The sequence below is a fragment of the Ochotona princeps genome, chromosome 11, assembly GCF_030435755.1.
Source record: "Ochotona princeps isolate mOchPri1 chromosome 11, mOchPri1.hap1, whole genome shotgun sequence".
Lineage (NCBI taxonomy): Eukaryota > Metazoa > Chordata > Mammalia > Lagomorpha > Ochotonidae > Ochotona > Ochotona princeps.
Genome location: NC_080842.1, coordinates 58,305,271 through 58,326,360, shown reverse-complemented (window position 1 = coordinate 58,326,360; position 21,090 = coordinate 58,305,271). Strand labels below are relative to the sequence as shown.

Below are 21,090 nucleotides of genomic sequence, written 5' to 3'. Positions count from 1 at the left end.
GGGCATTTCATTTCAATCCCGAGAGGCACAATGTTTGCAAAGAGGGGACATGAGGGAACTTTAAAGGCTCATGGGAAAAAGGAATAGGGACCAGCACCGTGGCACAGCTGCTGTCTGTGATGCCAGCATCCCACATGAATGCCAGTTCAAATCCTAGCTGTTGTGCGTCTGATCCAGCTCCCTGCTCATGTGCCTGGGAAAACAGAGGCAGATGGGCCAAGTTCTTGGGCTTCTGCCATTTGTATGGGAGACCTGGAGGGAGTTCTTGGCTCCTGGCTTCTGCCCAGACCTGGCTATCACAGCCATTTGAGGAGCGAGCTAGCAAATCTCTCTCTCTCTCTCTCTTGTTGTTCAACTAAATAAGTAAACTGACTTCTTAAAAATGGAACTGAAAGGAAAGTTTAGTGCAAAAATTGTTTTGAAGTCCATGCAAAGTTGTCCAAATGCTCACTCGAAGATGATCAGCCCCCAGCACGAGGGCCTCTCGGTGTCTCAGTGCCCAGGGCAGACCGCAGATTCCTGTCACTGAAACATCCTGAGAAGCAGAGGCACTGGGCACATGCCAAGGGTAATGAGACCGGATAAGAATACAGCCTCACCATTAAACCTCTCTGACTTTAAGGCTATTGTTCTTTCCTGAGCACCACTTTGTGACATTTTACTGTAATTTTAGCAGAAATCTCATTAACTGGAAAGGCAGAGGACAGAAAAAGAGTAGGAACAGGTTTAATTAATTTTGTTGCCATCATCTCAGTCTGTTAAAAAAAAAAAGAAAAAGAAAAAAAACACTAGACTAACCACTTCAGCAGAAAAGATGAGTTGGCTTAAATGGTGACTGCCTGGGACGGGCTGATGTTGGTTGACCAGTTGTCCCACAGATCTTGCCCTGTTCTCTTACATCTGGACTCAAAGTCTATCCTCACTTAAGGGTGGCAGGATTGTTGGGATTACTCCTTTTTATTTCTTCCCTCCTACAGCTGCCAGGCCCCATGCTCTTGTCTTCGGTTTGCAAGGAGGTTCGTGACAGGGCACATGTGGAGATAGTTTTAGACAGGCTTTCTTCGGTGATTTTTTTGTTTGTTTTGCAAAACCTTGGTTCATTAAGGTAGCTACACTTGGAGCCCTGCACAGGGAAGGGAGAGTGTGATCTGTTTTGTGCAAGGAGCCAGGCAGGGGAGCTTTCTGGAGCCTGCAAAGTGGCTGAGTGTCTGGGGGTGGAGTCCTCACCGTGTCTCTCAGCAATCCAAAACAGGTTTAGGGGAACAAGGCTCCCCTGGTGCCCAGCTCTGGCAAAGGTGTGAGCGGGGAGACTCCCAGACGATCCAGAGCTGCAATGCCACTGGATACATGGGGAGGGGGACCCAGGGCCCAGGGCAGTTCAGGTGGCCCTAGAGCCCAGGGACCTTCCACCGCCTGGGGGGCCTCAAGAAAGACTGAGCTAGCTGGTGGAATGTGATTTGGGAGTCCAAAACCAGTACCTCGGGCTAGCATTGTGGCACAGTGGGTGGCACAGTGGGCTGGCACCCGAGATGGCAGCATCCAGCAGGAACACTGGTTTGAGTTGCAGCTGCTCCATTTCGAGTCCAGCTCCCTGCTAATGTGTCTGGGAGGCAGTGGAGGATGGCCCAAGTGCATGGGCCCTCGGAACCACGTGGGAGACTTGGAGGTTGCTGCAGACTCCTGGCCCAACTCTGGGTGCTGTGGCCATTTGGGGAGTAAACCAGTGGATGGAAGACTTCTCCGTTTCTAACCCCTCTATCTCTGTTGTTCCACTGTTCAATAAAAGAGCTGTGCAATATTTTGTGTGTATCACCTCAGGGTTTTTGATATGGTAGCCTGTTTTAATGCAATTATGTGTTGCCTACTAGGGTAGATCCAGCTATTTCAGTGTTGGTGCTACCAGGTGTCCATGCGCTCTCCTTGCAAGTCAAGTGCCAGGAGGACACTACTGCTGGGCCATCAGCAGCTACTATTTGTAGAGTTCTGGAGTTCTAAGTGTTGTCTCACTTGCTTCTTTCAGCAACAATAGGCAGTAGGCGTTCTACTATACCTGCTGTTTCACAGAGCAAGGCCAGTTAGGAAACCTCCCGTACCCTGGCCACACAGCACTAACACTTGCTCTGTATTGCTGGCCTTCAGAATGCCAGTCACCCAAAGGTGGCTGAACCTGTGATGTGCTGCTAATGCAGGAGGGAAACAAGGGAAACTAATGGACAGTGTCACGGAAGGCTTGGTTCCGAATTATTCGTTTTGAGGAACAACTGACTAAAAAAGTGCCAATCACAAAAGCATCCTCAACTGGCAACAATTAGCCTCACCTAAAGCCCTAGGGGTACCCTTGTCATGGTCAAGTCCACATCCTTTTCCTACACTGCTCATCTGTACCCAGAGCTCCATTACTGGGTTCGCTTGGTAACAACTGGCTGTCTTCCCTCAGGGCCAGGTATGGGACTCTGAACACCAGCTATAGGAAACACCAGTGGTAGAAACTGTTGCCTCTGAGTGCCCTCTGGCTACCTCTCCCCACCTCTTCTATGCCTCTGCCATCCCACCCAGTCATCCCAGAAGGCACCTGTTACTGGTGGGATACATCCTGGGTGTGAGGAGATCTTCTGTTATTTGTAGGTCCTTATGACTCCAGGTAGGCCAAGGAGTTGGCCATGTGGGCACCACCTTGGGCACTTATTGGGAATGCTAACTCTCAGGACAGGTGCTGGGTACAATGGAGAAGTCACTGTCTGGGATGCCTGTATCATATCAGAGTGGCTGGTTCAAATCCCAGCATCCCCACTTCCACTCCAGCTTCCTGCTGATGTGCATGTTGGGAGGTAGCGGGTGATGGATGAAATACCTGGGTTCCTACCACCTATGTGGGAGACCTGGATCAAGTTCTGGGCTCCTGGCTTTGGCCTGGCCCAGTTCTGGCTGCTGGAACATTTGAAGAGTGTTCCAGTGGATAGAAGATCTCTCTCTCTCTCTGTCTCTCTGTTTCTGCTTTTAAAGCAGATGAATTAAAATAAACAAACAAAATCTTAAAAAGCTGAATCTCAGACCCTTTGCCAGACCTTCTGATTCTGCATGATTCTTAAGTGATTCACGTGCACATTAAAATGAAAATACGCCAGGCTCAGCTTTGCCAGTGGATACCACTGTACTGTCATTCGTCTTCTTTGCACAGCTAACAGGGCTGTCTGTTGACTTTGGACGTGTGTATGAAGGTCATTAACAATCCTGAATTTCACAGCAAAGCGTGAACACATGTGCTGGCCCATGTTTGCTGTGTGACGCAGCACTGGGTTGGCCAAGGGGAAGAGCCTGTCTTTGACAGGGCTGTGATGATGGGGCTTGAAGCTGCCCAGTTCTTCCATGTTTATGTTCTCCTCCGGGAAGGCCACATCACCTGTGTGGTCTCTGCTTGCTCCTCTGTAGGATGAAGGGCTTCAAACCAAATTACTTTAAAATTCAATTAGGATGGAGCCTGCTCTGGGTCAAGAAAGAAGGGAGTATGTGCTGGAAGAGGCAAGTAAGAAAGTCTGAAGAAAAAAAAAAAAGCAGAGACAATGTAAGAAAGAGCCAGGAGGACACAGAAGGGAAAAAGACATCGAAGGACAGAAGGGACAGGGAGACAAGAATGTGGAGAGACTGACAATGAAGACAGGAAGGAAAAAGAAAAGAACGGCTTCTGATAACAGCAATTCCACCCGCCCATGAATTTTCATGGCTACCAGCTGGCATAAAATCATAAAGACAATTTTCAGCTCCTCTAATGGAATTGCATTTGTAATAATCATAACAATATTTCTACAGAGTAAAAATGACAAAGATAATTTGAAATGGAAAACACCGACAAGATGCAAAATAAATGCGCTATCCTTGGCAACACATTTAGGGATGGGACGGAATGTGACTGAGGAAATGCATTACCGGGTCACCTGTAAGATCCCCAGGCTGGGAGGGCTTTGGCTCTCCCCGGGGGAACCTGCTCAGGTAAATCAGCGGGAGATGATGTCCCTTGAGCCTCTGTGAGCAAGGACTTCCTCCACCCTACAGAAGAGGGTGGAGATGGCTGTCCTTTTGCTTTTCAGCACCTGCTGAACCAACAACAGTGGCACTGGGAGACTCTGACACCATGTTGGGTCCATCATCTTCGCTTGTGAACACCCCTGTTAGTCTGTGTGAGTTACCCTGCCCCTCCGGAGCTGCCCTAGATGGTGGCAAACAGCAGAGAATGATGGCAGGGCCGGGGGTGGCTCTAGCATCTAATAAGTTATCAATGGCTGTGAAGGCCAGTCCCCAGTGCTTCCTTCAAAGCCAGCCCAGTGTGGAACTGGGCAGCTAAACACAATAGCCAGCACTCGCTGAAAAGGTTTTATGTGCCAGATACATGCCAGCCAGAGGTAACATTTAACTATAGGAGCCATTTTGGTGTCTTTTCTCACCTAACATATTTTCCCCTTTTCTATCCCTAGGAAATTATAGGTCATCTGATTTTATTGATAAGAAATTGGGAGACCAGCAAGGTGAAAAGAACTTGGCCGTGAGTCACAGCTAATATAATCCCCAATAGGAGTGACTAGCATGTTCTTCCTTTAACTGCTACCCAACCCAGCTCAGAAAACCACCAGGGCTAAGTTTGAAGCAGGCTGGACCCAGCGTCACTGCGCATGCCTGCTGGGTGCCCCACAAGTCCACAACATGGATGCTCCGGACTCACCGTGAGGTTTTAAACTGTTCCCTGTTTGAATGCTTGCAGCAAGGAGTGGGATAGCCAGCTTTCCACTAAGGGGCTTCAAAGGCGGGTTTTGAGGTACACGGGAGACTTACAAGACATATTTTCCTAAGCTTATTTTTCTTAAAAAAAAAAAAATCCTTACTTTGAAACATTTAATAATCTGGGGGCGGGGCTGGTGTTGTGCCTAAGACACTGACACATATGTTGGAGTGCAGGATCGAGTCCTGGCTATTTCACTTCTAATCCAGCTCCCTGATGCTGTGTCTGGGAAGGCAGTGGCAGATGCTCCAAGTGCTCTGTTTGGGGCCCGTGTGGGATTCTGTGTGGGCACAGAGCTCCTGGCTTGTGGCTTTGGCTTGGCCCGGCCCAGGATACTGTAGCCATTTGGGTAATGAATCAGAAGATGGAAAGTTCTCTTTCTCTGTCTTTCAAATCAGTAACATAAATGTTTACCAATAATTTTGTAGTTTCTCCTCACCCAACGATTATGACACCTGCCACCCCACAGGCAAGAGGACCTTGTACAAGAGCATCCCAGGACACAGCAAAACCGAGGGCTAAAGGAATCCTCCTTTTGATATTGGCTTTGCAGAGTTCCTTACCTGAGACGGGCTGGAAATATTGCACAGTCCAGGCGATCAATACCGATAGCACAAAGGTTCCCAGAAAATAGATCTGCAAACATCCAAAGTATGCATCAGCCTGCTGACGAAGGGCATGGACCACGCGGCTGGGGCTGGGGGACATGTACCTACCAGGGCAGAGTGCAGAACAGTGCCCCAGAGAAGCCGCAAGTGAAGGTAGAGCCAGGCCAGGGAGCAGGGGCTGAAGGACTCCTCACTACTGTGGTTCCAGCACCTGCAGACAAAGCATGGGACAGCTCGACACGCAGGCTCCCTCGGCCAGCACTACTCACAGCCTCAGAGCCACGTGCACCTGCTTGGGCATAGGCAGGCACACTTGGCTCTCTAACACCAGGGCTATGGGCTCTGGCCCACAGGCCAGAGGGGTCGTGGGGTCCTTACAAAGAGGTGACAGGTCAGGCAGGACTCTACTACTCCAGGTGGGGGGACTGGCATAACACTCTTCCTGTGTGTGTGTGTGGGGGGGGGGGCTGGCCAAAGTCTTGCTCTCTAGAAAAATCTCCCTATCTTCCAGAAAGGCAGAGGTTAATCTCTACATTATTTTTTCCACTTTTATGGAAAAACCTTGGTCAGCATTTGAACTTTAGAACAAGCACACTCTATATTTTCAGCCTCAAGATACTAGCACAGAAACTACATTTGGGTCTGGCTGAGGCTTCTCTAATAACCACAAATTTCAGCTCCCCCCCTTCTTTTTATAACAGCTCACATAAAAAAATACATAAAGACAAGGCCAACTTGAACCAAGAAATGCAAACTTAAGCCGAGAAGCCCTTCAACAGCCAGCTGGGTCTCTCCTGATTACTCAGTATTCAAGGGGCTCTAAGCTCACCTTTCGTACAGTTCCCGGAGAATAGAGATGTTACTGGAATGGAGAGCTGGGTCAATTTCCAAGAAATCCAAAATATGGTGTGGGATGATAGCACCTTCTTCAATTAGCAGGGCCAGGTTAAAAAATCCCTAAAAGTAAACCACCAAACAAACTCATCAACTTCTCATCATAAAACCCAGAACACGCCCTTCAGGAGAATACAAACTTTTATAACCTCTAAATTTTCTTTGCCGTCCCCAGAGCCAGATGGTTTTGTCATCCTCACTGATGAATTGTGTCTCTCCATCTATGCACTTGAGAAATTTATTGGCAGGAGAACCAGGAGGCTTTCTGAGGCTGCTGGGTCCCATCTGCTCCGAAGCCAGCCAACCAGGAGTTCTAGCCTCCCCTGTACACACCCGCAAAACAGAACTTGCTGGAAAATGTGCCCTTGGATCATCCATACACCAGACCACAGAGGTGAAAACAATGCCCATTGCTCGGGGTCTAGGCCCAGGGTGGCCATCTGCCTATCTCAACATCCTGAGGCTAGGGGCCCTGCCTGTGACTGACACCTTCCTGCCACGTGTCTTCCTTGTGGCCATTTGCTTCTCCTAGGCCAGTGTGGAGACCTCCAAGCTTCCCAGGTCTCCCTCTGAGGCCTTGCACTTGACAGGTGGAGGATGACCAATGTGATGATGCTGGGCAGGTGCAATAAAGTAAGAGCTGACAGCACACAGGAGGAGGCCAGCAAGGCACCCAAAGGAGACATATGCACCACTGGACGCTGAGCACATGGCCAGATCACGGAGCAGAAGGAACATGAAGCTCTTCCCACCACTGGGTCTCACACATTGCACTGGGTTATTGCCCTCCCAAGACTGCCTGACTGTGTTCTAATGGCTTCTCTTCTCCCTCCAATCCTGCTCTTCAGTGGCCACAGACAACAGTGGAAATGGAAGTCACCCTCCAAGTTCACACTGGGAATGGTATGCTAATTGCCACTCTATTTTCCATCTATCCACTCAATCCTCATAGCAATAAGCTGCGGTGGGTACTACTACCCTCCCTAGTTTACAAACAGAGTCAGTGAAGCACAGAGAATTTAAGGAAATTGCCCCAAGTTACACAGGCTGGAGGGTGTCAAAGCTGGGTTCCACCTGCGAGCAGACAAGATCCAGAGACTCAGCTATTAACTCCCTCCAGGATGCCCAAAATCCTCTACAGAGATCAAGGTGTTGCTGATCTTCAAGGTGCGCGCACACACACACACACAGCAGAAAATAGAATTCGTCTCTAGTTCTCAACAGGAAGGTGCTATTAAAACGTAAGGAAGTAGAAGAAAAGAGAAAACATTACAAAATTACAAAGTCTCTTATTGATGAAAAGAGAAGGTTAAAAGAAGTAGGGAACAGGGGCCAGTGTAATGTGAAGAAGGGTTGCCTCCCATGACTCCGGCATCCTATGTGGGCGCTGGTTCGAATCTTGGCTCCTCTACTTCAGCTCTAGCTCCCTGCTAAAGGCCTGGAAAAGCAGCAGGGGGTGGCACAGGTGCTTGGGCCCTGCCTCCATGTGGGAGATCAGGAAGAAGATCCTGGCTCCCGGCTCTGGCCTGGCCCACCTGCAGCCACTGAGGCCGTCGGGGGAATAGATGAGATATGGAAGATCTCTCTCTGTCTGTCTTTCCCTCTCTCTATCACTCTGTCTTTCAAATAAACAAAAAGATGCAGAAAATACATTAGGGAAATTGGAATGTAATTGCTTTAAGTCCATTATCTACTACGCAAATATATAAAAGGACTATTTATGATTTGAATAAAAAATATCAAAACTCCATTGGATAAACAGATAAAGGGAGAGAAGAGATACTTCCTATAAACAAGATTTATCAAATGTATGTAAAACTGTACATCCTCATTGCCAATTTAATAAATGTCATTTAAAACATTCACGAAACATCAACTTAGAGTTATTCAATTAGAAAACATGAATCAGGAAAGCGTCCGTGCCAACAAGGTTTCAGCCATCTCTCTGTAGTTAATCCTGGTTCCACGTGGGATATTAACTGGAAAACCCTTCCAGAAAGCAGAGAGGCAACATGTGATCAAGAAGTCATAAAACCGTTTTGACTGCTTGACTCGGTGCACTCTCTCTCCGATTCTAAGGCAGAACAGAAACGACAGAAAGACGGCTCAATGCAGCACCAGCTGCAGGCTCTCCTTGGTGGAGTGTAAATCCCACACACAGCAGAATAATGTTTAGTTTCTTCTTGTTTTTCTTCCCTTCGTAATAGATTTGCTTTATTTTTGAAGGTGTTTACATAGTTGAGAAGGACACATGCCATGTGGACCACCGGTGAGGATGGGAAGGGCCAAGAGATGAGGGAAAGCTTGGTAAGACTGGAGAAATATGAGGTCAGTCAATGGGTACGCTGGTGAACAGAGGCGTCAGCAGCCACCAATCAGACAAAGCTTCAGAGAGGACGGCTCACCAGCCTCTTCCCCACCCCAAAGATGAGGCGGCTGCAGAGCACTGATTAAAGAGGCCACGTAATAACGTGCACAGAGCCGTGCAATTAGTGACCCAAGAGATTCCAACAGTGGCAGGACCCTTACAGGCAACAGGTCAGGGACTGGAGGCAAGTAGGCAGTCCAGTCCCAGAGCCACAGGGGCAGTCTTTGATGTCCACACAGAGACCGAAACAGCCACGCCGCAGAAGAATCGACAGCCTGTGTCAAGGAAGGGCGCTTCTTTCCACAGTCAATCCCTACAGCAGTGACACCTGCTCGCTCTCTCGCAGGAAAAATAACAACAGAGCAGGCACATGATGGGGGCCGAGGGGAGGGGCGTGCTTGGATCTCCTCACCGAAGCCACATGACCAAGGAGGTAGATGCTGCTGTCAGCCCAGCTGGCAGTTGGGAAACGCAGCGCTGGATGTGGCGACATGCCACATGCAGACAGGGGCACTTCAAAAAATTCATGGAGAGGCAGAATGAAAACAGATTTAAGAGCTACATTTTTGAAGACTGTGCATAGTCTTTATTCAAAGAAAATACTACTACACGTTTCCTGTGGGCTTTGTGAAGACTCTGAAATGCGGGGACTCTGAATTTTCTTTTCACATCAAAGTAAGATTATCTTTAAATTCCATCTATCCAAGAACTTTTTGAGCTACGAAATAAGATGTGGACCTTTATCAGGTGTATGTGATGTTCCTTCAATTAAAAGCAAAGAAACACACGGAGTGGGGATAAGTTTCTAACTTCTACTCGGAGTCCACCAGACACCTGCCACTTTCAATGGTCACAACCGCTGCATCTGGACCATGCGATCTTCACAGAGGCGTTTCAAAGAGCACAGAGACCAAGATGGCATTACAGCGCTGTCATTGGGAGTCTGCAGCAGGAACTCCCGCAGGCAAGACTTGCAGAAGCATTATTAAAATTAGTGGGGGAAAAAAGTTTGAGGAGAAACAAGATCTTTGCAGAGTCTCAAACTATCACCCCAAGATATCTATGAATTAGAAATGGAAAATGTTAACTTGACGGTGGAGACATTTTAAGAAGCCGCCCTAGGTAAAGGATGGCACCCGAACTCAGAGCAGCCAAGTGGACGTGACGCACCTGTCAGATGGTACTTTGAGAAGCATATTTCGCCTCCAACCACACCCTCATTCTATTCATGGAAAAACAGAGGGTGGACCCACATTGAGGGATGTCCTATCTAAAGCCCAGCTAATTTGGGTTGTCTTCCACAGTATCAATGTCATCAAGATAGTGAAAACCTCAAGAACGGTGATAGATTGGAGCAGATTGCCAGAAGAAACAGGACAATTGTACATAAAACGGAGTCCTGCGTTGGTTCCCGGAACAGAGTGTGGTATTAACGGTAAAAACCAGTGAAATCTAAACGGAGTCTGAGTATAGTCAACGGCACCATCCCCACGGTAGGGTCTTGGTTTTCACTGTGGTTCTGTAACAAGTGAACGCTGTGGAAGGCTAAGTGACGCATGGACGGGAATTCTAAGATTACTTCAACATTAGGAAGAGAAAAGGAATCTCCACTTTGAGAAGCCCCATCACCGACATGCTGCGGCCACACTTTGATCGCCTGAGCTGCCACATGGCGACGTCGTTGGAGAGAATCCGGTTGGAACATGCTCGGGTTTGGAGCCGGAAATCTAAGGCCAGGCTCTGTTTCTTTGCTTCCTTCATGGCTGCTTGCCCTGGAGAAGTGTGCTCTCTTGCAGAACCAGGTCTCTTCAGCTATAAAATGGGTGGAATGACCTCCACCTGCCTGGGATCGCAGTGGCAACATTGTAGGGAACGCCACAGGTTCTCAAAAATAAGCTTACCTCAGTGATGTTTAGTGCCTTGTGCCCTCAGGACATGTGGCAAGAGGGATGCAGACATGGGTGAAAAGAGAGTGTGATGTATGTGGACAGAGAGAACGCTGGCAAGCCCACACATGCGCACTGCCAAGAGCTGGCTCTGTTGTCTGCTCACCTGGGAGTCTCCGTCTAGAGCTGCTTGGGCGTACATCTGCACAGACAGCTCGAGGTCCTGGGATTGGTTCTGGTGGCCATAGTAGTAAAGATCTCCCATCTTCAAGTACGCTGCAAGACACAAAGTGCAGACCTATTCATCTGTCCCACTCACACCACCCAGGGCTTCTCTTACTAGAATCTGTGCCTACGAGGTTACCGGAGCCCTCTGGGAGCTGGGACCAAAGGCTATGGAGTGGTCAGGCAGGGCCTGGCACCATGGAAAGGCAGTCACTGCCACAGACAAGGCCCAAAGCAGACGGAAGTGGAAAAATCCTGTTTTTTTTTTTTTACAGTCACCACCCTGCAACCTTCTGCTAGCGTTGGCCGAGACTCATGGGAAGGCTGCGCACTGAGAAGTCTGGGAACTGTAGTTTCTGGAACCAGACCCACCCACACAGAGCCCCGCTGAGGGACCTGGGAAGACACAGGAGAGCAAAAAGGCAAATGACTGACCCAGGGACCCCTCTGCCCTCGCCTGCTTTGTTGAGTTCTCACTGACTGAGAAGAGACGGTGAGTATGCGTGTAGCATGGGACAAGTGCCAGGAACTGGGCCCAGCAGGAGGCTGAAAGCTGAGCACAGCCACGGTCGACAGCAGAAATTGGGCCCCTCTTTCCTAATGTTTTAGAAGCATCACACATCACACAGGCTGTTGGCTGATTCCTGTTACCACGATGAACAACAGCCCGCAACGCTTCAATCAAGCACCCATTCCTCTACACATACCAAATGAAGGAGCATCGATTTGAAAAACAGAGAGATTATAGTATCTCCAAACACAATTAATACTCAGGTATCTCCCAGCCAGGTCCTATGAGGGAAAAGAGAGCAAAAGTTAATTCATGCCTCGTTTGGCCCCCTGACTAATCTTGCACGACGCGTAACCTTAGAGCAACTCTGCGGAGGCATCCACTCACCGGCCTCTCCTCACAGATGTGTGCTAAATTTGTCTGTGACACTTCAATTCCAGTTTCTGCTGCTAAAACATAATATAGCAGAGCTTCATGCCTAAAAATAGATGATTAATAATAAATTTCATACAGTGGTTCTAATAGTCACAGAGAGCTTGATATTCAAACAGAAGACGGCACAAAATAAGCAGGTTTTTTTTAAACCACAAAATCATGATTTTTTTAAAATAAGTACTGTTGTTAAAAATATTGCATGCACAGATTTATTTTCCATCTTAAAGGCTGAGCACTTCCAGATAAGGTTGGGAGCTAATTGGTGCAACAGCTACCTCTACTGGTCAGGGAGTGTTTTGCATGCAGGCTGGCAGGCGGCCGTTGGTCCCCGGTCTTTGAATCCTTCCATCCTCTCTTAGAGAAGATGAGTGGTATTAAGCAAAGCCCCATGTGCTTTGCAGTCCTCTGTTCGGTGAAAGGCTTTACAGGGCTTAGGTGTCTAAACAAGCTTAATTAAAGCTGAGCTTGTGTCGTGCAATAGAAGTTTGGCGATGAGAATGCAATTTTCAAGACGCTCATATCAATGGCCAACATGTGTATAGAAAATGCCTCTTGCTACTCAGTAACGGCAACTTACTGGATGGCGACAAAGAAAGAAGTGTCCACTTTTCGCCTACCGAGGACTGACGCTACAGTCCTACCAGAAGGCCTGGCCCAGGCTTGGGGAAGTGAACATCTTCCCACAGTCACTGCTGGGGGGACTGACACAGGGCGTCCGGAGGCCCGTGCTGGGGGGCGTCCTGAGGCTGCCTGGTCTTCCTGCTCTCCCTTGCGTGGGGGGGGGCGGTTACTCTACAGAAACAGTCCAAGGCACGAGCAAAGACTTCAGTGCCACGGAGCTTGCGGCACAGCTGTGTCCAGGAACCAAGCAGAGGGAAGCAACGCTGAGAACCAATCTCACTATCTAAAAATTGTGTGTATTTAAATAAGCCCAGATGTGGCCAAAGAGAGCTGTAGTGCAAGGATATCTGAAAGCATCGCAAAACGTTGCTGCAAAATTTTCATTCAATGAAAAACAAGAAAAGCTGTGCATAAAACAGCAGCTTCTATTTTTGCCAAACAAAAACGAGGTTGAACATGTACCTGCACACACACAAATGCACACATCCTTGTATATGCAGAAGGAAAAAACAGTCTAAAATCATCTACCAAAATGCAAACAGTATTAACTTCCTGGATGGTGAGAATGCAATTTTTTGTTTTCCTTTTTGTGCTTAACCTGACATCTTTCATTTCCTATGTGCTACCCGCTAGATATTTATTTCCACTCAGAGCAGCTGTTTCTAAAGCTGATTTTTCACTTCCAGTGGTGGTTATGAATCATGCCTCCGTGTTCTCTTTACCCAGGAACTGGTGTAGGAGAGGGTGCGGAAGCCCTGGGCCAGGGAGCAAAGGAGAAACAAACTCGGAAGTTGACTTTTCCCGAGCTGCTCCAAGCTGCTCAGGCAGAGCAGCTACGGAGACAGACACTGACAAACTACCGATCAGGTTAGGAATGGTCAGGCCTTCAGTCAGACCCGCTGCAGGCCACCAGCCCTGTGGCTGCAGAATGAGCCATCCCCAGCCTCTGAGAGACCCGGGCAGCAGACCAATGAGCCGTGACTCATGCAAATGGGCCAGCCCGGTAACTGCGGCTGTCAGAAGACGCCTGGGGATTCTCTGCTGCCATCCCTTGAGAGTACTGCTGGGTGCGCAGGGCTGCTCGGCAGAGGCAGAAGCTCCCAGCACTCCTCAGCAAAGAATCCGCCCCCAACGCCTTAGTCTCAGCTTCCTACAGACACTGGGGCTTGTTCTAGTACCTCCGTTTCCACCAGCTCAGAGAGGGTGCCGACCTGCAGCCTGACTCGCACACCCATCAGGCTACCAGAAGGGTCTCCGGCAGGGGGCTCATGTATGATGAGCTGGGGTGGGAGAGGAGGCTCTTGAGTTCCACACTTTCTAGAAAAGCACTCGCTGCAGCAAACTCGGGAGGCAACACCTTATCTCCAAAGCTGTCCTGGTGGTGGGAGAGTGGACTTCTATTGTCCAAATGCTGCACAGACCTGGAGGATCCATGGTGCAGAATTCTGAAGGATTCTGCATACATTTGCAAGTCTTTTATAGCAAGACCTCAGAGGACTCAAGCCTTTGGCTGCTCGCTGTAAACGGAGCACCCGGGCACCCCTGAGCGAGTCCTCAAACAACCATATGATTTTCTCTGTGTGCGCTTTCCTGCCAGTGCCTGGAGGAGCTCAGATGAGAAGGATAAAAAGTCCTGGGCTCTCAGTGGAGCTCGGGACCCCTAACCTAACGTAGAAAGAGGTGAGTCTCTTTCATCCTGAACTTTAGCCTGCCTGCTTGTCTTGCCTCTCGCCTCAAGCTCACTCTAATCTGGCTAACCTCCTGGGCTAAGTATTTGGGACGATGTATTTAAACAAGAAAACACAGAGCTTGCAGATGAAACACACATGGGGTAAGGCCGAGAGAAAGGCAACGTGACAGCTGGCCTCTCCTTTGCTAACTTCTTCCTGTGTCACCAGCAGCCTCAGGCGGGACAAGAGTCTGTTCTATGCCCACATTGCAAAGAACCTTTCTCCATTCCTACTACTGATTCTAAATCTTGGAAAAACACACCAGCGCTCCAGCGCATCAAACTGACACACGTAATTTGATATTAAAACCCAGAATAAATTCGCTCACACAAAAATGAAAAAAAAAAAAAGGTGGGCGATTGGCTCGGGAAATTGATGGATGGTTGAGTTCTATTATAGCAAAATAGATGGTGCCTCAAAAAGTCACACTGCAGGGTAAGGCCTGCACACATCTCTTCCTATTTAATCCCTAGCAAGGGCAAGGAGGCGTGAAGAGCAGGCAGCGATGAGAGTCTTCTGCCCCAAACAGATTCTGACAGAGATCTTCCCCATGTAATAGCTACTACATGCATTTTCCTGTGGACTCTGGGCTGCCTCAAACGTAGCCTGAGACTAATCTTCAGCATCAAGTAGCATCCATACCAACACTGGCGAGGACAGAGATCTAGACCCACATGGACATGTGGGCAGAGAGTCAGTTGGTAAAACCATTTTGGAAAGCAAGCGGCATTATCTTGTCCCGCTGCATGCGTGCCCACTGTGCCACTCAAGAGTAGTGGCATCGAAGTTTACATGGGAGAGCAGCTCTTCCAACGCATGCCAAGGGATACACAGAAAGATTCCACAGGGCCACAATGTTCTTACAAAACAAACAAACCAAAAAGGGAAGCAAGCCAAACAGCATTAACATGAGGACTGGTAAATAAGTTGTGATTGATTATAGTGAGCAGCGTGAGTGCCACAACAGGGACCTGCATCAAAATGCAGGAGCCTTGGAAACACACTGTTCCGTTGCAAAAGCAATGGAATGACCATAAAGAACATTCTTCTACTAACATAAAGGCTGGGAATGAGCCAAATGAGAAGCCATTGTTTATAGATTGACGCATAGCAAAACTATCAAGAAAGCAAGAGGCAGAGACATACACAAGATTTGGGATAAGGGCTGCTTGTGGGGTGGGACTGAAGCTGGCAGCCACCTGCCGGCATCTTCAGCAGGGCATGGGCACGTTCCTAAGTAGGACAGTAGCTTTACAGGTGTGGGTCTTACTGCAACGCTCTGGAACCTACACAGGAAAACCCCACACATAAACATTTTGACATTCGAACACTAATCTTGTCTGAAGAAGCCAGCGAGGAGTACAGAGTGGGAAGTTGGGAGGCAAGAAGTGGAGAACGAACTAAAGTCAGATTTGGCAGTCTGGGAAAGCGTAGTTCCCTTGAAAAACAGGATATAACATCACAAATGTTGGAAGGCTATAACACCATGGGGACAGCAGTTTCATTAAATTCTTTCTCTTTTTGATTTCGTAGAGAGAAGCTCAGGGAATACATGTTCACAGGACACTAAGAAGCATTCATATTCATATTCACTGTGCCCATTTCCCCTGCTCTAACTGAGGTTTCTCACTCCCTGTGTGTGATGCTGTCTGGTAGCTGCTGTGTGGATGTGGGTCAAAAGAGAAAGTGGCATATTTTGGACTTGTATCTTATTGTTAAACTGAGGTCCACATCAGACTGTGGGGGGCATTTGATTTGGTCTGGTGTCTCAGAGGTTGTGAGCGAGGTGAAAGTGCACATTTGCATAGGCTCTGTAGTTACTACCAAAAAGCAGCCAAGAAAGTGCGACCCAAGGGAGAGAGAAGACTGAATTCTAGAAAAGACTGAAGAAAATAAAATAAAAAAGGGGAAGTCTAACTGAGTTTGGGGAGTTTGGAGAGGTGTCCCTTATTTGCAACATCAATGAATGTTAATAACGGGACACTCATGAGACGCCATGGGTTTGTCTCAACCCATCCAGCAGAGGGTGGGAATTGCCAATTGCATCAGACTGTCAACGAGGCCAGGCTCCTGGTCAGCCACTTGCAATAAAAAAAAATACACGGAAGGACACAGTGTGAGCTTTACACACAGTGATCTCTCTTCTTCCCGTGCAAAAAAAAATCCTAGATTTTCCATGGCCTGACACCAAAGTCCACCTGTGCTGCCTCCAGACTCTAAAATTAGTGGGAACCTGCCTGAGGGAAAAAGATGTGAGTGCATCCATTGTCTGTCAACTTGATGACTGTGGACACTCTCTCGAGAACCAATTTCTGTGTATAATTAAACATGGAAATGCTGTGTTTTCCAATCAACAGCCAATCAGTCCATGAGACGCTGAATACCATTACAGGGAGGCTGTGATTTCCCTGCCAATTGCCTTATCAGTTGCCTCTTCCAGACTCCATCTCCTAAGCCCCTGTGACAGCCCGGAAGTTCAGGGCTGAGGAAGACAGCTCTAATGCGGGTGCCAGCTTACCAGGAGCCCTCCAGGTAGGCGTTGAGGCCTCTGCGAATGACATGGCCCAAGTAGCCATTTTTCTCAGCTACGTGTTTTGCCCATCTGAAAAGAGAAGGGAAAAGATGCAAATTGTGGTAAGTTAAATAACCACTTTTTTCTTTGTATGCTCTCAATAAATCCCTTTTGGGGAGTATTTTGCTTGTTAGAATTTTTATAAAGCAACAAACCAGAACTGAATGTTAAAGAGGTAAAGAATATGCATTTGGGGAGTTTTTCTTTTCACTCAGTGCCCTTTTTAATGAATGTTTAGGAGCTGTCTTTTGTGTACACAAGGTATGTAAGGCACGTAATAATACATATCTACCAATATGAGAAAAATGTTATCCTAATCAGGAGTTCTGGTCCTCTCTCCATTGAAACATGTTTATGGATTTATTATACAGTTTTTTCTGTTTTGCTTCTATCCCCTAATACATCCTAGGGGGTTTTCTTTTAATAATGAACTGGTCTAGTTATAATCTATGAGCTTATAGCCACTAAAACAGTAGCATACGAATGCATAACTAATAAGGCAACAGAAGGGAGAACAGGATAATTTTTAAGAGCACTTATTTAATATAGAGGAAAGACAAAGCAGGGGGAAGGTACCAAAAAAATCTCAGGAGAGAGAAATAGGAAATAAATAGTAAAATAGTTGATTTTAAACCAAGTATATTCATGGTTATGTTAAGTGTAAATGGACTAAATATGCCAATTAAAAACTAAATCTGTCAAACTGAATAAAAATTTGTAAAAACACAATTATTTGCTGTGTATAAGAGACAAACATTAAAATTATAGGACAGAAAAAGACAAAAAGAAAAAGAGTAAAAAGAGATATAAAAAATTTTGAAAATAAAATCTTGCATAGCTGCCAAAAAACGCAGACTCTAAAGCAAAGATATCAAAGAGATAAACATGACATTGCACAGTGATAAAGGGGTCAACTAGAAAGGCAAGTCATTCACAAGGCTTTACAACAGAAACCAGACACATCACATACAACTGACAGAAGCGCAGGGATCATCTCCACACGTGGTGGGAGACTTGGATGTACTTTCTTTAATAACTGATAAAATGAGCTAGTAAAAAAGTCAGAAGGATACAGAAGATCTGAACAGTGCAATTAACAAGCCTGATGTAATGACACACATGTAAACACTGTAACCTACCAGTTCAGAAAACACACTCTCCAAGGCCATAATGCAGTTACCAAGGTTGATCACAAACTGGTCAAAACAAAAGGCTCAACAAATATCAAGATACTGAAGCCATTCAGGGTATATCTCTGATCAGAGTGGATTTAAGCTCAATGTCAATAAAGGATAAAAAGGAAATCCATGAAACGTGAATATTCACACCACACCCTGTATGATTATCCTAAATAATGATTTTTTTTACAAAAGGCTCTATGTTAGTCTATGTCAAGTTTTTAATCACTCGGTTCAGCCCTGTTTGGATCTGGCCCCAAATGACTTCGACAAAATAACCTTTGGGGTGGCCAGGCTATGGTGTTAGGCGGCCTGAAGCAGAGGTCAAGGATGTGCTTTGCACCCATGACAAGACAGTAAGGGTTTTAAGCCGTGTCAGTCTCAAATGGTCTCTGTTTTGACAACTCAAATTCTTCCTTGTTTTGACAACTTTTAAAAAATATAAAAAGACATTCTTAGCTCTTGGAACTATGCAAAACAGGCGCCAGGCCACATTTACTCGGTGGGCTATACTTTGTCAACCCCTGTAACACGTTTGTAGATAACACAGGATCACAAACATGCGCCTGTGGCCCATCAGTCTCCAGGGAGCCACTGTAGGGAAGTGTTCTTCCAAGAAAGATCAAGAAAGGGGTCCAGGCAAAAAAGGAAGAGAACCTGACACAGACAGAGCGGGCAGAAAGACAGCCTGCCACCATGATGAGGAGTTAACCTCGGGATGACAGCACTGTCCTCAACAGACTTCAGGAGAGACACCACCAACGAAACACCATGAGCAGACTGCTCGAGGGAGCTGGGGACTTGGAGACGAGAGCTGAGCACCAAGAGGGAATGGGCAGGTCAAGCACTCGGCAAATGGCAAGTACCCAGAGAGCAAGCAAGAGAAAAGGATGACTTGGGAAAGAAGTGGAGAGTAACCACCATATATACATGGCTTTGTGTGGCCAGCACTCAGAGTGGCAGTAACGTAACCCCACAGCTGCTCCAAGAGAGCAGTTCTGACCCAAGAACAGAGTGGGCAGGAAATGTGGATGAGTGAGAGAGGGCAGGGTCCTTCACAGGTGATATAGCTAATATCTGCTATGAAATGGTCTCCCCATGCTACCATCTGGAGAGAGAGGCAATTTACAAAAGCAAAAATTAAAACACTGAAAGTGATTTGTTTTAGGGAGCAGGAAATAAAGAATGGGAGTGGGGAGTAGAGAGGGGTAGGCAGGGTTTTCCTGGTTTACCTTGTCAGATTATTATTTCTATTTTTAATTATGATTCTTTTTAATGTTTGGTCATCAAATTTCTGGTTTTTTAAACTGCATACGTGTGTAACAGATAACATTCAAACCTCAATTTTTAAAAAAGCAAGAAAAAAGAAGCAAGAATTGTGCTTTTCCAGGCAGCGTGAATGTAGAACATGGCTTTTCTTTGACAGGCACAAGTGGCAGATTCTTACACAACGGCTTTCTCGGGGTCTCGGGGGAACGTCTCCAGGTTGCCTGTAATGTAGTAGAGGGAGCACCACAAGGTCCCCTCGATGTGTCCACCTTGTGCGGCCTTGTGGAAATACTCTCCCGCCAATGTCTGTAAGAGATGAACACACATCCTGAGTGTCAGTGACTAGTCCTCCTGGCTGGGTGGGTTTCACCGGGACCATGGTCATGGGTACTTGAAGCTGGATAGTATCACAGCCCTACAACTTCAGCTGGCTCTCAGAGAACCAGGTCAAATCACGGCTCTAGGATGGCATCCCATACCAGAAGCTTGTGTCTGGGATGGAGGACCTAGCCTTGCCTCCTCTGTTGACCCCATACACAGGACACTGTGCAACCAGACAGCACTGTCGCCTCACTGACCTGCAGAGAGGCCCTGTGAGCTGGGTAGATGGCTGGGGGCAGAAGTTACGCCAGCTGCAAATGCAGGCATTTGCTTTCTGACCTTGCTTAATATCTTTCTGCAAACTCATGTACAAAAATAGCATTTCCAGTAGGAAGGTGAGAATTAGAATATGACAATAATAATAAAAAAAAAGCCTCAGATGTGTAGGATGTTCAGCAGACATTGGGAATGCATAAAAATACCCAGCCTTGAGTATAATCAGAGAGGGGGTGGGAGTGGCAGGCTAAAACAAACAAGCTGATTACTACTATTCTTCTAAAGCAGTTCCCTCGTGTTCTTTCAAAAGCATGGCAGGGAGTCAGACAAGCTGAAGTTCAAAGCGCCACTCTGTGCCTGGCTACCTGTGGGGCCTTGGCCATGTCAGTTCATCTCTCCAAACCTCTTCAATGACAAAACAAGGCTTCTGGTAGTTATGGGCTACATGAGATAACATATTCTTGAGGCTTTGCTACATGCTTCCTAAAAGATCATTTTCCAGCCCGCTCCCTCCCCTCAGCTGCTGCTGCCACAGGTCATGCCCATCCCAATAAATGCCACCTGCTTTGTGCTTCCACAAATGCCAAACTCCCTGGAACATGTCTTCTCCCGTCCTCTTGCACCCCGCACCTAAACCTTCAGCAATTCACCTTCAGAATAAACACAGGTGCCAATCCCACCTCAGCCCTTCCATCAATATTGCCCTCATCTAACCTATCTTCTCTCCCACTTGGATTCATCGTTAACCCCCAGCTCCCATCCTTGCCTCATTCCTGTAGAGTCTCCCAGGATCATTGCTGCGCATGCTAGACTCCCCAGGAGTTCCCAACAAACCCAGCAAAGCAGCCATGACTGTGACTTGGGCAGCTGCCTTGTCACCCACCCTTCCTTCTGTAGCTTCCTGCTCCTGCGTTCCCAGTCTCTCTGCTTTTTTTCTAGCACAATAAGCCTGCTTGCTTCTGGAAACCATTGTCCTGGCTGGTGCCTCCTTCTGGAATGTTCTGTTTCCAGATAGCCCCCAGATTCTTTGGGACTCTGTACAGTATCTCTGGTGCCCCAGTGTCTGTTGTCCTTACCCTGTTTGATTTCTCCCCATCATACTGACTTGTTTATGCTCTTTGTCCTCTACTGAAATGTGAGCCACACTAGAGCAGGCATCATGCTGTCTGCTGCTGTCTTCCCAGTGCCCAAAGAGTGTCTGGCAGAGGAGGGTTCAATCGATCGTGTGGGAGGTAACAGCGCCCATTTTTATATTAGCATCCGTATTAGGATTCCCAGAGAGGGTTCTCACGTCACATGGGGCCATTGAAGTGTGTGACTCTGAGTGATTTAGCTTCCCAGCGCCTCCACTGCCAACTCTAGATAATGGCTCTAACCACAGCAGCTATATCAGACGCTACTTAGGTTGCCCTGGGATTGTGCCTG

The 21,090-nt window shown here is 47.4% G+C and overlaps 1 protein-coding gene across 1 annotated transcript in view; it reads right to left on the bottom strand.

The window, feature by feature from the left end:
- Positions 1 to 21,090, bottom strand: part of SEL1L3 (SEL1L family member 3) — a 100,006-nt gene that overhangs the window by 3,945 nt on the left and 74,971 nt on the right. Inside the window, exons 16-23 of the mRNA XM_004579168.4 lie at positions 19,247 to 19,374; positions 16,568 to 16,651; positions 11,651 to 11,741; positions 11,460 to 11,544; positions 10,694 to 10,803; positions 6,209 to 6,336; positions 5,488 to 5,590; positions 5,335 to 5,407 (exon numbers count right to left, since the gene is read on the bottom strand). Of these exons, the coding sequence (XP_004579225.2) occupies positions 5,335 to 5,407; positions 5,488 to 5,590; positions 6,209 to 6,336; positions 10,694 to 10,803; positions 11,460 to 11,544; positions 11,651 to 11,741; positions 16,568 to 16,651; positions 19,247 to 19,374 (802 nt within the window). The remainder of the gene's footprint in view (positions 1 to 5,334; positions 5,408 to 5,487; positions 5,591 to 6,208; positions 6,337 to 10,693; positions 10,804 to 11,459; positions 11,545 to 11,650; positions 11,742 to 16,567; positions 16,652 to 19,246; positions 19,375 to 21,090) is intronic.